At 30.9% G+C, this 17,911-nt stretch overlaps 1 protein-coding gene across 1 annotated transcript in view; it reads right to left on the bottom strand.

The window, feature by feature from the left end:
- Positions 1–17,911, bottom strand: part of LOC145317414 (uncharacterized) — a 29,195-nt gene that overhangs the window by 3,619 nt on the left and 7,665 nt on the right. Inside the window, exons 2-8 of the mRNA XM_080158491.1 lie at positions 14,689–14,844; positions 4,706–4,786; positions 3,923–3,960; positions 3,431–3,530; positions 2,545–2,640; positions 1,456–1,681; positions 492–643 (exon numbers count right to left, since the gene is read on the bottom strand). Coding sequence (XP_080014617.1) covers positions 492–643; positions 1,456–1,681; positions 2,545–2,640; positions 3,431–3,530; positions 3,923–3,960; positions 4,706–4,786; positions 14,689–14,844 — 849 coding nt within the window. The remainder of the gene's footprint in view (positions 1–491; positions 644–1,455; positions 1,682–2,544; positions 2,641–3,430; positions 3,531–3,922; positions 3,961–4,705; positions 4,787–14,688; positions 14,845–17,911) is intronic.

The raw sequence follows: 17,911 nt of genomic DNA, 5'->3' as shown, positions 1-17,911 counted from the left end.
TCCTGGTAACGAATATTTCCAAAAATCTATGAATTTTAAAGGCTGCTAGCTGCCAACCGGCTGAACGTACAAATCATACCCGCACACTATATTAAGCAGCATAAGAAGGCCTACAAATAATCTGGAATAGCCAAGATCCAATGATGCACAGAGAAAGCATTATTGAAGAACAAACGCGTAAAATAGGTCTTTTTCGCGCATTTCTCTGCACTGCATTATCGATTTTGGCTATTCCAGATTATTCGTAGGCCTTCTTATGCCGCTTAAAACATTGTGCGGGCATGATCTGTACGTTCAGCCGTTTGGCAGCTAGCAGCCTTTAAAATTCATAGATTTTTGTAAATATTCGTTACCAGGAATTTTTTACCGTGAACTGCAGTTGATCCAGTAACTCTAGTATCAAATTCTAACTATTGCAATTTAATTTTACTCTAAATTTACATCTTAATGAAAATTGTAAAATAATGTGGTTTAGGGGGAAAAATGTCTACCTGTTCTGGAACCTTATTGCACTTGACCTCCGGACTTATCCAACATTTGTCCTCTGGTACTTTCCTGCAGTTTCTCACATTTTTGCAATTTTTCTCTGGAACATTTTTGCACACTCGCTTTGGCTCTGTTGTGCACAGCTGCTTAGGGAAACCTTTAAATTTATCAATGATTAGAATTTATGGATCATGGAAAGAAACGAAGTAGCGGGTTTCCTCATATTTTCACAGTAGCTTTTGATAGGTTATTTTAGGTTAGTATAGGTGAATGTTAATGATTGCCCTACAGGGGTGAGAAATTGACCCCACAGGGGCTAAAAATAGGAGAAAAGCTACTGTGAAAATACTACAAAACCCACTTCTTCGTTTTATTTCCATGATCCCAATTTATTAATAACTTAGGCATGGACAAGGCGTCTCTATTAGGAAAGGGTAGAAATCTGATGAAAGACGAAAAAGATCCACAAACTTTGATCCAACTAAATCTGTCACAAATGCCAGAGTTCATAAGTGGATGAGACAGACAGAGAGACATACAAAAAGACAAAATTTTTAAGAATATACTCTAGGAGGTTTATGAATGCATACAAATGATGAGAAAAAATAGGTAACAATTTTTAATTATATTAATGGAAAAATCAAATTGTGCATTTTAATCTCCAAAGGGCATAAACATTGCTTTAAATTATTGAAAATTAGTTCAGGATTAACCTCATCTGATTTTGTTGGCATTTATAAAAGTTTTAATTTCATTGTAATTTAAATAATCTAATAATCTAAATAAAAGTATCTCTCAAAAGCTTTTTATAGTGCCTAAAAAAATGACATCATACTGGCCTACCATTGGTCCATTCAAAAGTTTACTGGCCTGCCATTAGTTATTTAGTCTGTCTATTGGCCAACCATTGGTCATTTGTATTGTATGACATAATTTTTTAAGGTACTACAAAGAGCTTCTCTCATTTACCTTGGCACTTTTCTTTGTAAATAACTTTACAAGTCTGTTTTAGCACATTCTTACACTCCTTGGTATAGACTGTGCCACACACCTCTCTTGCAACATCCTGGCACTCCTCCTTGTATTCTGTGGAACATTTCTGCTGCTGGGTACAGTGCTCCTGGGGTATAGACTCACACACCTGTTTATATCTGTAGTCGGGTTTACATTTACTCTCGTAAACAGTCTCACATACCTAAAGTTAAAAACGATTAATTAGTTTATCTTTTACTAGCGGCTACGCCCCTAGAGGCCTCTAGTGGCACTTTGAATGTTTTTTTTTATTTAAAATATCTAATTAGAGAAATAATTGGTTTATGTTTCGTTCAAGTCTCTTTTTTGGGAGGGGTATTTTTTTCTAGGGGCGATTTCTCTTAGGAAGGTGGTGGTACCCTCCCCCAAAATAAACAGACATCCTGTTACTTTAGTATAAGGATAGGGACGACCTACCTTTTATAGAGATATTATTGACTTTTATTTTGTTTAAATTGCGGCTAAGTAAATCTCATTTCCCTCCTTAGCGTCACGGACTGACTGACGGGCGGACGGACGGACAGATATAGTGAATTATAGAGTAGCTTAAAAATCGTTGAATTTAGAGAAATTACATCATTTTAAGATTTCGTTGCTCGTATGATTGGATTAGTCATGTGTAACTAAACATAAACAAAATCTTTATCTGCTAGAAATTCGTTTTTAAATTTGACGGATTATTGTGTCTGCCTGGCCATCTAGGGTACTAAATCTTTTGGAATGCTTTTGCCCTATGAAGCTTTATACATCTAACCAGGAATCCAAAGGGATAATACAATGGCCGATAAATTGATATACATCCCCAATGATGACACACAAAATTACCAATTCTGAAGAATAAAATATGTAGTTAAAACGTTAGAACACTCAACTTAATAAACCAAGTAATTTAAATTCAGTAAAAATTCTCAAAGTTGTTGAGTCAAAAAAAGAAGAAGACGTTATCATAAAACTTTGGGGACAAGTGTAATAAACAGACATAGTCCCCTCTCTCTCTGACATCTACTCCATTCTAAAAGAAGTAACCTGTTCTGGAAGGCAGACTTCATTAGGAACTTGTTGACATTGTTTCTCTGTCACATTATTACATTGTTCTGATGGTATATTCTCACACACAGGAACCTAAACAATATAATTATATTCTGTCATAGTATTACATTGTTCTGATGGTATATTCTCACACACAGGAACCTAAACAATATAATTATATTCTGTCATAGTATTACATTGTTCTGATGGTGTATTCTCACACATAAGAACCTAAACAATATTATTATACTCTGTCATAGTATTACATTGTTCTGATGGTATATTCTCACACATAAGAACCTAAACAATATTATTATACTCTGTCATAGTATTACATTGTTCTGATGGTATATTCTCACACACAGGAACCTAAACAATATTATTATACTCTGTCATAGTATTACATTGTTCTGATGGTATATTCTCACACACAGGAACCTAAACAATATAATTATATTCTGTCATAGTATTACATTGTTCTGATGGTGTATTCTCACACATAAGAACCTAAACAATATTATTATACTCTGTCATAGTATTACATTGTTCTGATGGTATATTCTCACACATAAGAACCTAAACAATATTATTATACTCTGTCATAGTATTAAATTGTTTATTGTGTCACAATATTGAAGCTCTTTATAATGCCTATAAGGAATTGCCGTCATAAAATACTAATGACCAATGATTGGCCAATATACAGACTAAATTACCAATGGTAGGCCAGTATACATTTTGATTGACCAATGCTAGTCCAGTATTCATTTTAATTGACCAATGATATTCCAGTATGGCATAATTTTTTTCATAAAAACTATAAAAAGCTTCCACAATATTTGATTAATTTCTGTGACAAGGGGACATGGTTTTCTTGTTATACCTCAATGTTTTGGCAAACACGTTCAGGTTCCTTGTGGCACTTCTGATCCTCCACATTCTTGCATTTCTGCTGAGGAACATTTTCACATTGAGTCCTGTATACACACACATAGTAATTAGAACAAGGTAAATCTAAGAAGGATTTTCTCGGCTTCCATTTAAGATAGACGACTTGCATGGACGCCCAAGGTTTTTTTTTTGGAGGGGGGGGGGCGGGATGGTAAAAAAATTAAGATAATTTTTTTTTTGGGGGGGGTAATCTTTATCTCATTGGGAGGGAGGGGGGGGGGGGGGGGAAGAAATAAGAATTCAACTCCTGGACGTCCCTAACGACTTGAATTATTTGGGAAGATTCTATATACCATTATGCTTCCAGTACTTCATCTACTTCACTTATTCCTTACGCTTGGCTACTTATGGACGTTGTCATCCTTGTTGTGTTATAAATTTAAAACAAAAAATATTTTTTTCTTGTTTAATTATATCCCTGTATTGAACTGAACATTGTTTATTGGTTGTACACTCATCTCTACATTCATATAACATTTAATTTTGAAAAAAATGTAACCATTTAGAAATAAGAATCGAATAATGGAAAGAAAACGAAGTAGTGGGTGTCGCCGCATTTTTATAATAGCTTTTCTTCTATTTCTAGCCTCGGCGGGGCCGATTTCCTAATCCTGCGGGGTAATCATTAACATTTACCTAACCTAAAATAACCGATGAAGAGCTACTGTGAAAATACGACGCAACCCGCTACTTCGTTTTCTTTCCATGATCCTATAATCTATGTTTCTATTAGGAATTATTAAAAATGTTCCAAATTAGCCTCTTAATATAAAAGATTGCTATAGAAATTCTAAAACCAATATTAATCTTCTAAAAAGGCGTAAACTATTTTTAAGTAAAAATGAAAGGGTTTTGAGTTCGAATCTTTATATTAGTTATTAATCATTTATCGCATCGTTTTATAGATAGATTCTTGAGTTGAGTGAAATTAAAAATCATAAAATTAATTCTAGTTTTGTTAGCCCTGAAGGCGAGGTCTGACAAAACTGGCATCAATTTTATGATTTTCATTTTTATATTCGTAGAAAAATGTCCATAATACGATACGATTTTTCATTATAACTAAGAACCGGTTTTAATTCAGCGGTTTCAAAGCAAAACATTACAGAATAAGAATTATATGGCCAGTACATAAGAGCAAAAAGGAAGAAAATTTTCGAATATTCCTAGGAACGAATATATCTATATCAAAATGTTATATTTTCCTGTAAACGGTCTTGCACTCTTTGTTAGTTTGGAAGTTACACTTGTTCTTATAAATTGTATCACATTTTCTCTCATACTTCACCTAGGATTATAAAAATATAAATCATAAAGAGAGAGGAGACAATGGGCTCAGTATTATCCAGGTCCCAAAAGTTTTATAAAAACGTTTTCTTATTCTTTGGATTAACAACTTTGAGGACTTTAAATTTTGATTGGTTGATTCCTTAATTTAAGTGTTCAAACGTTTAAACCACTAATTTTTATTTACTAAAGGGGAAATTTTGTGTGTCATCATTGAGGATGTACATCAATTTATCGGCCCTTGTCTTATAACTTTAGATCCCTGTATGGTATGCTACTTGTAAGTCATGGTTAAGCCTATAACTCAAAGAAAGGAGTAGGTTACTTTTAACCCTGAGTTGGGGACATGCTACCATGGCTTTAAAACATATTTACATTTTTTGTGTTAACTTATGTTGTGTCAACAATTATTTACAAAGCGCCAATTTGCAGATATTTTGAAAAATGATTTGTTGCCACCTATTCTGGATGACCAATAACATTTTGACCCAAACAACTTCTTCATTTAAAACAAATATATAGAATTTTCAACCTTCTGCCCTTTTAAAAGTTAATGGTGGCTTTAAAGATTCAAAATGCAAAGACATTTGATTTCTTATTTTTAACATCTTAATTGGAACTGATAATCTAATTAATTAGAGAAACAATTGTATTCCATTAATAAAATTAGAAAAATTTAAGTTGTGTTTCTATCTATAAATTGATGGGGGTATTACCAAGATTATTATTTTTCAATTCATTATGAAGTTTGGAAGATTATTGAAATTACATGTGAATTGGACCTTTAAATGAAAAAATAATACAATAGCTGATTTTCATAACACCTTGAATGCATCAATATAATGCATTGTGCTAAATTATGTTTCTAGAAGTTATAACACAAACACACACACACACACACACACACACACACACACACACATAAACAACATATCACACTTACAATGCAATGATCAATGCAGATTTTACTAAATGTTTTGTATTATATGAATTTTTATTAAACGTACAAGCATTTCTGATAACTGTTTATTTGAATCTTTTCAAAGATTACTGGAAAAGCTTATCTTTGAGTTTAAGCCTCTGTATTTTTTATTTCATTCTCTTATTGGTTGAAAGATTTAAACCATCGGTTTTCTATAATGTTGCACTTCTATCATTGGCTGAAATTCTAAACTTGAATTCTGATTTAGTTTTTGGTAATTTGCCTATTTTGGCTGTAATAACCCTAGTTTTTCTGTAAATCTTTTTGTTTTAAGTGGCAAATATTGTTTAGTTTCCAGAACAGTGGGGCAACTAATAGTAATTTATTAATTGCAGTCACATTTAAGTGTTCAATATAGAAAATAGAAGTCAAGGAACTCCTTTTTCAACTTTTCAGAAACCTTTGCAGCATTTTAAGTTAAAACTCCTCTATAAGTATATTTTTTTTGCTAGATTTTTAAAATTTGTGTTGTAGTGAATCATATTTTTTAACAAGTCATGTTTTGATTACAAACTTTTTTTCTGTTTTCTATATTCTTTAATGGTTAATAATTAAAGAAATTTATGAAAACTGTCATTAATAGAGTGAATTTTAAACATATTTTTCACAATCTAAGAAACCAGACTAAAAACCCCAACTAGTACTGCTACTTGTATTATTTCAAATCAAGTTTATAGCTTGTCGCAACCTATGAAACAATATTTTAGGCCCAACTTTGATTCACTGTGCACTGCAGAAAAACTTGTAAATATTAATCAAGAATAGTTATTTCTTTCATCGTATTATAAACCGCTTTCCGCGGATATAGTTTTTTTTAGCCCCAAGGTGCCGAAGGCACGGGCTAAAACAACTGGTTTTAATCTTATGATTGTACATTTTTATATTTGTAGAAAGCTGGATATAATACGATGCTAGACATAGTTTTTTCGTATGGATGAGAACTGGTTCCTATCCACCGGATTCGAATGAATATGAGAAAATTAATTCCAACTACTTTTTATTTTTTAGTATAGAATTCTAACAAATAAAATCTTGCCCATATTTTAAGATCTGTCTGTCTGTCCTTCCCTTAAAATCTTGGTAACCACTGAACCGATCGGATTCTACTCTTCAGGGTATATACCTATTGGTTTTAAGCTATTTTCTTGGGGGGTGGGACACCCCCAACCCCCCCCCCAAAAAAGAATCCTTCCCCAATTTTTTTTTTTTTAAGAATTTTATATGAATTTTGTTAATACGTGATTTATTTGCAAAAATTTGCGATTAATTCACATTTTTTTCTGCTGGGTATTGTGATTCATTCATTGTTTTTCTGCTAGGTAGGTAATAGTAGATGTAATTATACCTCTTGGGGCAAAGCCCCTAGAGGCTAGGGGCGAAGTTGCTAGTACATAATATGCTACTAATTTTATCCTACTGTAGATCTTACTATCAAATTTAATAAGGAGTAAGTAGAAATTATTTATTCTAAAGTAAGACAACTTGGTTTCGCATTCCCAACTGTGTACATATAATATAAGTGTCAAACAAAATAAGAACAATTATATCTTTGAGTAAGGCTAAAATTAAAAGCCATTTAAGGAATATTTACACAACTTACTTTTACACATACAATTTGATATTTTAGCTACGCTTCTCAAAAATACAAATACCAGACACTTTCATAGACAACAATTTTCTTATTGTATTGCAGTTATTAGGAATATTGTATATCATTACAAGCCATGGCGTGTGGTGATACAAAATTACATATTTTCTCCATACCAGAGGCGTGCACACGGTTTTAAAATCCAAATTTTAACCAAATCTAGGGAGCTTTAGGGGGTTGTTTACAAGACAACAAGAAGGGTGTTATTTTATTGTCTAATATAGACCCCTACACATCCTGTACGTTATCGCCATACTCAATAGCCAAAGACGCCTCCTTTGATTGTTAAAGTGATGCTTGAACCGCTAAATTTTTTTCCAAACCTCGGCTAAATCCCTCAAATTTAGGCGGGGTGTTGACACCCATCTAGAATGGTGTATAAGGGGTGTCCAGACAATAAATTTAGAGTATAGATGTATAAACAGATAGCTACAAACATTCCTTAAGCAAAGACCTAAAGCTCTGCAGAAGGTTGTTTATCGATAGAAATTTTGCTTTCTCACTTAGCTGCTAGAAAGCTCATATGCTGTCATTGGAAAAAGGTTTGAAGAAATAATCAAAATCACCAACTTGTTGGTATAAGGATTTGGGGGACCTTTATTATAAATTAAAGTCATCTGCCCAATTGTACAAGAGTTAAAACAATTACATCAAAAGATTTTAGTGTAAAACTATTTGTAAATAAGAGTATAAGAATAAGATATTGTTATCAACGACAAAAAAATATTTTGCCTAGTTTTTGTAAAAATTTTTGAGCATATTTATCATTTAAAATCAATGCTATCTTTTCAAAAGTGTTTCCATTAATTTGTTTGTATTTTGTAAGCAACCCCTGTTTTATTATTATTTGTACTGTGTTATTTTATTTGAATATATATTTCAAAGATAGCTAATTTGAAAAAAAAAATAAACTGAGATGAATGTCGGAATTTCCTTATTAAACATAATAATGTATATATAATTAGAATAGTAAGACCTTGAAAATAAGCGCTAAATTATTAGATGATAATTATCAGTAAATTTAACAGAATTTAAACGTAATTATTACAAAGCTAGCTAAAAAAGTGTTGACAAAAAATAATAATCCTTTTATTCAAATACTATAGAACATTATAACAAGGATGATAATATCAAGTGTAGCAGCATTTAAAAAATATGTCTTTCTAAAATCAATTGATTTAATGAATAAAATATTGAAAATATAGCAATGTACAGATTTTTTTAATTTTAGGAATTGAAAATAATTACATTCATTTGGTTGCTGATGTAAAAAGAGAGAAGGGCATGTATAGAGTCATAAAAGAGCTGCAATGATTTACATATATTTAATAGGATGTAAAACCCTTTTATTAAAGTCAAATACAGCTTAATTTTTATTTGCAAATTCATTAGAAAAAAATCCGGACTTACTGATAGACAAAGTGAATTATAGAGTAGCTTCTCTACTAAATATAACATATAAATAGACATGCGCAGAAGCTACATAGGAGCTACGGACAGTTCTAATATTTCGGAAAGGGGAAAGGAAGAAAGTTAACTATCTATTACTGGGAAAAACATTTAAAAGCCCCCTCAAAAGGAAAATATTTAAAATACCAATTAAACCTATATTGATTTTAATTTGAACCTTAATATTGCTATTTTTAAAAATTGGCATTGATATCTACTTTCCGAAATGATTGTATTGTTAGCAGCTTGAAGGGAAAATATTTTACTGAAAGTCCAAATTTTTACAGTTTTTATAATTTTTTGACAATGCTAAAATTGATTTGTTTCCTTCATTAATTTTAAGATATATCCATTATTTATTAAGGAAAAACACAAATATATGTTAAATTTTATAGTTAGGGCATTGTTTCTAATAATGAAAAATCCTGTATAAAACTCGGCCATTTTAGGGTCCAAGCTGTCAAATTTCTTGACCAATATGAATATGTTAGTAGGTCTTTGCCATAGTTCTATGTAGCCATATACCATCGACCCCTCTATACTCTAACTTTATTGTCCAGACCCTTATCAATGCTGTGTAAGGGGGTAGACACATCCCTTAATTTTAAGAACTAAGAAAGTGGACGATAAATTGTATTATGTAAGTACATGAAAATTACCCTGTCCTAGATTAAAATTACCAATTGAAAAAGTTTGAGAAATGAGTAGAAATCAACCTTATTCGACATTCACTCAAAGCCCCAAAAATAATGGACTTAAAAGTGTATTAAACTGTATATAAGACATTTGCAAATATATTGGTACCATTAATTTGCCTCTGAGATAAAAAAAAGTATGTTTTTTTGATATTTTTCTCTTGCAACAAATCAAATTTCAAAATTGAGTCACCAAAAATGTTAAACTAATTTTTGCTCTAAAACAATCATTTTTTGGAGTTAGAAAGTGCTTAATACCTCATTTTAATCGCCTGGCATTGCTTTATAATGTACAGGTAATTACTTGGTTGTTTTTAGAACAGTTGACTAAAAAATCGAGGTTTTGTGATTAACCCACTTTTGTTGTTACTCCATAAATGATATTTTTTTTTCCAAAATTTTTGGCCGTAAAGAAGCTTTATATATCCATATAACATCCACCAAAATTTGACTTTTGATATTTTATTTATAACATCACCAGAAGGAATTGAATTTTGGAAAAAAAATATCAATTTATATTTTGCACTGCTATGCATTGTTCTCGTTCTTGTTTCTAAAAAATATTTATATAATTAAAAAGAGAATTATTTAACGCTTCTATAGGTATGTTTATCATTTTTCTAGCTTAAATATAACTATAATTTCAGCATTTTTAAACATGATCATATTCAAGTTATTTTAACAACTATTAAAACAATTTTTACCATGCAAAACAAGGTGTTATAAAGTGTAGGATCCCTCACAATATCTATCTGTCTGTATATAATGCATTACACATGTAATGCTAATAAAGAGTAGTTATAAGAGTGATCTTTTATTCAAAGCTATAAAAGTGTTTAGAGTATATGCTATTATCCAATCATTGCTGGGAGCCATCAAAGAGGAAGTAGATAATAGAATAGGAAGAGTTATTTACTTTAGTGATGGCTGTGGAGGACAATACAAGAACAGGAACATATAAAAATATCATGATATTATTATAGTTTTAAGTTCATTGATCCTAGAAATTGGGTCAACTTTGGTGTGCAACAAAATTTTTTCATAAATATCCAGGTAAAGAGCAAAAATATTTTTTGACTTAAACAAAGCATATTATCTTACCAAAATACTAAAATATACTGTAGTAGTACATCCTCATATTAAATACAGGTATTCAAGTAAATTTCAGGTTACAGGACCTGATCCTCCAGGTCTCCAGAAATATTTAAAAGGTTTCTGTGGCTGCAATTTTTGACTTAGAGACTTCAAATTTTAAACATAATCTTTCTTACATGTCTACATAACGTATTAAAATTTCATTAAGATCCATCCCTCCTATTATCTCAGCCCCCATTAGAGCTAAAGGGCTTAAAAATTTTGTGCATGTCCCTGGTTTGATAATGAATTTCGGACTTTAAGTGAGTAATAGTAATCTTTTCACTTCCCTTACTCTTTTATTTAACAACCTTTTTAGAGCCTTGTTTACTTAAAGATTTTAAAAACATCTGTATTTTTCTTATTTTTGAAGCTAGAAGAACATAAAATAATGATTAGCTTTATCTAAATTTTATTATATGGTTAATAAGATACATAATATTTTCTAAAAATGATATTTTATTAAACATTTAACAGATACAATTTTCTGAATCTGGCTCTCCACGAAAAGGATAATCTATTTCCTGCAGAGTGGCATTTTTTTGCCACTTCGCATGGAAAATCCGAGTGTGATGGGCTAGGGGGTGTTGTGAAAAGACAAGTTGCCAACTATTCACTCCGCCAATCAGCTGACAATCAAATTTTAACTCCAAAACAACTCTATGACTATGGGGTAACAGCAATTAAAAACTTTAAATTTTTGTATATAAATAGTGAACAAGTTGCCAATACTAAACTGTTTTTATTCCCAAGGCATCAGGCAGCTAAGGCAATAGAGAATACTCAAAAATACCATTGTTTTATGCCTGATAAAAATGATCTAAATGTTATGCATGTATTAAAGTAATATATATAGAGCGATAAATAGTTGTGTAACCCCTTTCCTTTTCCAAGGGCCTTGTACTGTCTGTGGGTTGGGTCTTCGGTGTCAGCTGAATCTTTCAAAAATGTAAATACAACCGGGTGCCGGCAAAAAAAACATAAAGCAAATTGTAAACTAATGTGAACTCAAGGGCGCCCAAGCTTTATACTTTGAATAAGGGGTTCCATATGTTTAAGGGGGTAATCTAATGTATTTTTTAAAAACTTGTGGGGTGTAAAATAAGAGATTTCAAAGTCTAAAGGGGTGAACACCCCTTTACCCCTTTACTTGGACATCTATGTATGATCTGTAATGATTTTTGCATTTTTTCCTAGTTAAATTTGTTTTGCATTGTCTAATTACTGTTCATTTGTTGGAAACTATTTTGAAAATTATCCATTGATCTCATAAAACTGACAATAACTCAATTACTTAAAATAAGGACATAGTTAATTTGCCACCACCTCAGAGAGAGCTCAACCCTTTATGGAAAAATAATTGAAAACAACGTAAATTCAGGCAAAAATTAAATTTGGGAACATCTGCAATATATTAGTTCTACATTTGTCACTAGATGTCACTATAAACTTGATAATTATGATTTGCAAGAAAGTATTCACATCATTAGGATAAATGTCTTGTTAATCAAACATAACTAGGTTTAACAATTCAGTAGTGTAAATCGGAAAAGATGATTATTAATATAATTTTATAGTCAGGAGCCTAGTTATGAGAAATTGATAATGGAAGTTTTAAATACTTCACAGAATTTTAGACAGGAATGACAATTTTTCACAAAAATTGTCCCTTTCTTTTTCAAAAAGCAGAAGAAAGCATTAAACAGCTGAATTTAGAAAGCAAAGTTTAATGAAATTATTCTGCTGAGCTTTAGGTCTTTGCCATCGGAAATCATTTAGTAATCTGTTTATACATCTATACTATAAATTTATTATGCATGTTAAAGAATATTCAAAAGATAATAAAATTTTAAAATTCATTATATAACTTTTTTCAGAAAATAATGAAATGGTTTGCTTTCCTTTAGAAGTTAGAAAAATACAAGTATGATTTTTTAAAGCAAAGGTTTGAATTATTATAAGGGTCTGACCTTCTGTACAATCAAAACAGATAACTCTTACTGATAGAATTGCTCTTTTGATTTTAAACTCAAAGTTAGGAGAAACCATTGCAACTCTATAATTGTTACCAGAATTGTTACTTACAAATATAAGTATGCCCTTAAACAGTATTCTGTTTTTAAGTAGTTTTGCAACAAATACTCTTATATTATACTTTGATAGCTAGGAATTTAAGTTACATCTAATATCTTTGACTCTTGGAATTATCTAATAGCATATACTCTAAACATTTTATAGCTTTGAATAAAAGATCACTCTTATAACTACTCTTTATTAGCATTACATGTGTAATGCATTATATACAGACAGATAGATATTGTGAGGGATCCTACACTTTATAACACCTTGTTTTGCATGGTAAAAATTGTTTTAATAGTTGTTAAAATAACTTGAATATGATCATGTTTAAAAATGCTGAAATTATAGTTATATTTAAGCTAGAAAAATGATAAACATACCTATAGAAGCGTTAAATAATTCTCTTTTTAATTATATAAATATTTTTTAGAAACAAGAACGAGAACAATGCATAGCAGTGCAAAATATAAATTGATATTTTTTTTCCAAAATTCAATTCCTTCTGGTGATGTTATAAATAAAATATCAAAAGTCAAATTTTGGTGGATGTTATATGGATATATAAAGCTTCTTTACGGCCAAAAATTTTGGAAAAAAAAATATCATTTATGGAGTAACAACAAAAGTGGGTTAATCACAAAACCTCGATTTTTTAGTCAACTGTTCTAAAAACAACCAAGTAATTACCTGTACATTATAAAGCAATGCCAGGCGATTAAAATGAGGTATTAAGCACTTTCTAACTCCAAAAAATGATTGTTTTAGAGCAAAAATTAGTTTAACATTTTTGGTGACTCAATTTTGAAATTTGATTTGTTGCAAGAGAAAAATATCAAAAAACATACTTTTTTTTATCTCAGAGGCAAATTAATAGTACCAATATATTCGCAAATGTCTTATATACAGTTTAATTCACTTTTAAGTCCATTATTTTTGGGGCTTTGAGTGAATGTCGAATAAGGTTGATTTCTACTCAAATAGTCACTTTCGTTGCAACGCCCCTTTGGAGGCGATTCGTCGTATTCTTAAGATGGCTTTTTATAGGTTATTTTAGGTTAGGTTAGGTGATTGACCCACAGGGTTAGGTAATTGGCCCCGCAGGGTTAGAGCCTCCCGCAGGAGCTAGAAATAGGAGAAAAGCTACTGTGAAAAATACGACTATACCCAAAGTTTGGACACTGTCAGTTTGTTTAACCCCCCAATCAAGATTTAATAAAAAATTCAAAAATGTTTAAGCCAACGAATAAGAGAAAATGTTTAAAAACCTTTGGTGGCCTGTAATACAATGCATCGCTTATGATATAGTCCTGAAGGTTTTCAAGTCATTTGAAAACATTTCTATGAAGGTCGTCATATTTAGGACTGATATCATTTTTCTATTACAAATGAAACATTGTTTGTATTGATATTAAGCATATCCAGACTTGTGTTGTTTTCAACTATTGTTTCCTAAGTTCTTTCATAATAACAATACTATCTAAATCTTGAACAAAACAAATGAACAAAAACAGGAATAGAAAGTTTTACAACCCCCCCCCCCCCCTCCAAGTAAAAAGGGGGGGTGGGTTTCGATAAAATGCAGATTATATTCAACCATTAAATTCCAGATGTTAAACTTTATTTATCTATTAAATTTAAGTTATGCCCAGGCTCACCGACACTTAGCTTTTATAGTGCAGTAATATGTAACTGACAATAAAACAGAAAAAATGGAGTTGGCTTGGGCACACTTTAAGGAAATGACAGGTTATTATGTCCAACTGGTTGCAACCTATCCTTGAATTGGAATCCTAAAGAAAAAAAATCTTGGTAGACCAAAAACAAACAAGAGAAGTGGCTATTCATTACATACAATTAAATGGCAGTGATGATTATGATGACTGAGTTTTGAGACCTTAAATTTGAACCAGGGTTACCTCACACTCTGTGGTGTATCTAGTTTCACATGTGCCCACATCATAGAACTGACAGCCGCAGCCACATGCCAGGGCCTCCAGCGCAGTTGCCAGGAAATTAAAGGTGGCGTCCGCCTCCAGAATTGTAGCTGATACTGCCAGCCATAGCAATAAACCCTGAAATAAATCAATTTAATTGTTATTAATATTTAAGATATATTTAATGGACGACGGGTTACTTAAATAGTTAATTCATAGCACTTTTCGTTAATTTAGAAATATTAGAATTGTCCTTTCGATTTCGAACTTTGCATGATTATTCCTATAATAGTTAGGTACGATTCAAAAAGCGTAACAACTCTAAAATCGTTAACAGAAAGTACGTACGTTCTTTAAAACATGTTGCTTTTAACCTTGTTAACAAAAAAAATTATGTGATATTTATCTAATTATCGGAATTTCGGAATACTCATTTCTATTACAACAAGGTACAATATTATAAGTGAAGCATCTCTATAATCAAGTCCTAAAAATGAATTAGTATGTCCTTAAACAGTGTCCTGTATTTAAGCACTTTTGCAACAAATTTACTTACATTTTTATTTAGGCCTATATATTTATATTCTGCTTTTAAGTTCTTTTCAGTGTTAATTTTCGTTTGTCCTAACGTTTCAGATATTTGCTTTTATGGATGTTGTCATCCTTGTTTCTTTAAAACCATACAAGAAATATAATTTAAACAACGTGATAGATGAAAGTTATTTTATAAATGTAATAATCATTAAACTTATTTTTCATAGAAATTTACTTTTTATTATAGGTCTCATTAATAATTCCAAGATAAATCTAGCTGCGTCGCTAATAATACATTATATTCTTGTTTACCCTGCGGGGAATGCACAAAAATAAATTTCTTAAAACAAAATCAAATTCAAATATAATCTACATTTTTAAACACTTTTTTGGTGTTTTAGTTATTCGCCTGAGGATATGAGTTTCAATTAAAAACGAATTAAATTTTTATACTTTTCTAGATATCTCATTTTAAATCTCAATACAGAGTCAAAATTTTTAAAGCAAATCACCCATATGTTAAACCAGGGCTCGGAAACCGCGTGTAAGTCTCTTTGAAATCGTCATATTGTCATATTATAATGTTGAATTTCAGCTGGATGTTTAAGTGCTTTTATTATCAATTATCGGCTACGCTCGTTGCTTTTTTACCCTTGGGTTTAACATTTTCAATGTTTGGGTGGGAAGTGATTTTTTTCTCGGGGTTATTTCTTTTGGGAGGGTTGTGGTAACCTCCCCAAAAATAGTTATAACCTTCCCAGGACCTATGAGAAGTACCCTGAAACGGAAAACCATATCGGTTTGGGGATTATTTGGTACACACACAGACAGACTCAAACAGATCATGTTACTTCATCAAAACTTAGGATTTAAAAGAATAAAGATCACCAAGGTGGGCAATAAATGCAACAATTGAAACAATATATCAACGCTAAAAATACCAAGCTTTGAACTGATAAATTGATTTATAATCTTTATAATAATATTCATTTTAGCCAAGTCATAACAATCAATTCTTCACTAAAATAAGTAAAAAAAAGATAATTTTTATTTGGTTGGTTGTAATTTTAATTCAAGTTTGTAATTTATGTTAGTATTTTAACCTTTTTATTACTTGTTTACGAGCATGCAGTTTTATGTACATATATAAATAATTGTACACTTCATAGACGTTAAACTTGTTGGTTATGTTCAAAATATTGCTGGAAACGAACCTTTTCTTCTTTCATCTAAGAACTTTACAGCCTGATAAAACGCCAAAACCCTATGTCACTTTATTAATTACATTGAAATGTTGGATACCAGCAACATTTTAGCATAAAATATCCTAAAAGTTGTTATTTAGCTCCCATCTACCCTGCATATTTAAGCAACAGAGGTGCAAATAAACAACAAATTTACCTTGAAATTTAAACGTAAATATAATTACTAGGGTTGTTAATGTGTAAGTTGAGGTTGGTTATAAAGAAAGTGTATATATGTATACAGAAAATGGCTGGTTAGGCCCAAGTCGTCAAAAGAAAACCACATCAGGGTTAATTACCGTTTAGCAAAATTTGGACCAAAGGCAAACATTTATAATTATCATACATCATTTTGCCAAATTTAGAACAATGTTTAGAAATTTTGTATTGTTTTGAAGGCGAAGCTTTTCTATAATTAGTTATTAGTTAATTTAGGCATATTAAAATCGTTATCTGAATGCCCGTAAGTTCATTTTAAACATGTTAATATTCTACTTTTTTAAAGAACAAATTTTTATGTGATATAATTATCCGATTGATCTGATTTTTGGAATACTGATTCCTAGGACAACAAAGAACAATGTCATTAGCGAAGCATCTCTATATTCAAGTCCTAAAAATGTAAGTATGTCTTGAAACATTATCCTTTATTCAAGCAGCTTTTCAACTAATTTACTTACAATTTTGTTTCGTCTTTTATACAAATATTTTCTGATTATTCAGTTCTGACACTCTACAAGTTTTAATGTTCGTTTGTCCTACCGGTTCAGAGCTTCGTTTTTATGGATGTTGTCATCCTTGTTATTTAAATATGAGTATGCAGTCGTCATTAAGTCATTAGAATAGCATTATATCGATAATATGTCAGCCATGAACACTTTGAAAAATTTAATCTTGATAATATGGCAGATATGAACTCATGACTTACCAGTAAACACATTTGTAGAGTAGCTACACACATAAAGAGTTAAAGCTACTCCCAGCTTTAATTTAGGGTCATGGTCATAACTACAGATTTTATAAAATAACCCCCCCCCCCGTCCCTCTTTAAATTAAACGTTTTCTCTTGCACAATGAAGTTTAATTAACCTCTTCCCACTAACTCACTTCTAATGAATAATTACTTTTTATGATTAAACCATCTGATTAACAAGTTAACAAGAATGGATGTAGAATATACATAGATATTATGGCAGAGAAAATATTGTCGTCAATTTAGGTTGCAATTTCTCTTGTCTTTTATTGTTCAGTTCATTTATCCAGCAGGTAAGAGGGGATAGGTTCCTTTCACTTTATTAGAGTACATGATAATCTGGCATAAGATCCATGTAATAATAAATCCATTTTATAAAGAGGTATTTAGTAATTTATGTCACAGTAGTCTTGAATTAAATCTTTTTTGCATGTAAGACAGGTGTCAAATGTAA

Source organism: Acartia tonsa, chromosome 4 (assembly GCF_053477335.1).
Source record: "Acartia tonsa isolate MP-2025a chromosome 4, ASM5347733v1, whole genome shotgun sequence".
Classification (NCBI taxonomy): Eukaryota; Metazoa; Arthropoda; class Copepoda; order Calanoida; family Acartiidae; genus Acartia; species Acartia tonsa.
This window is presented reverse-complemented; position numbering and strand designations above follow the sequence as displayed.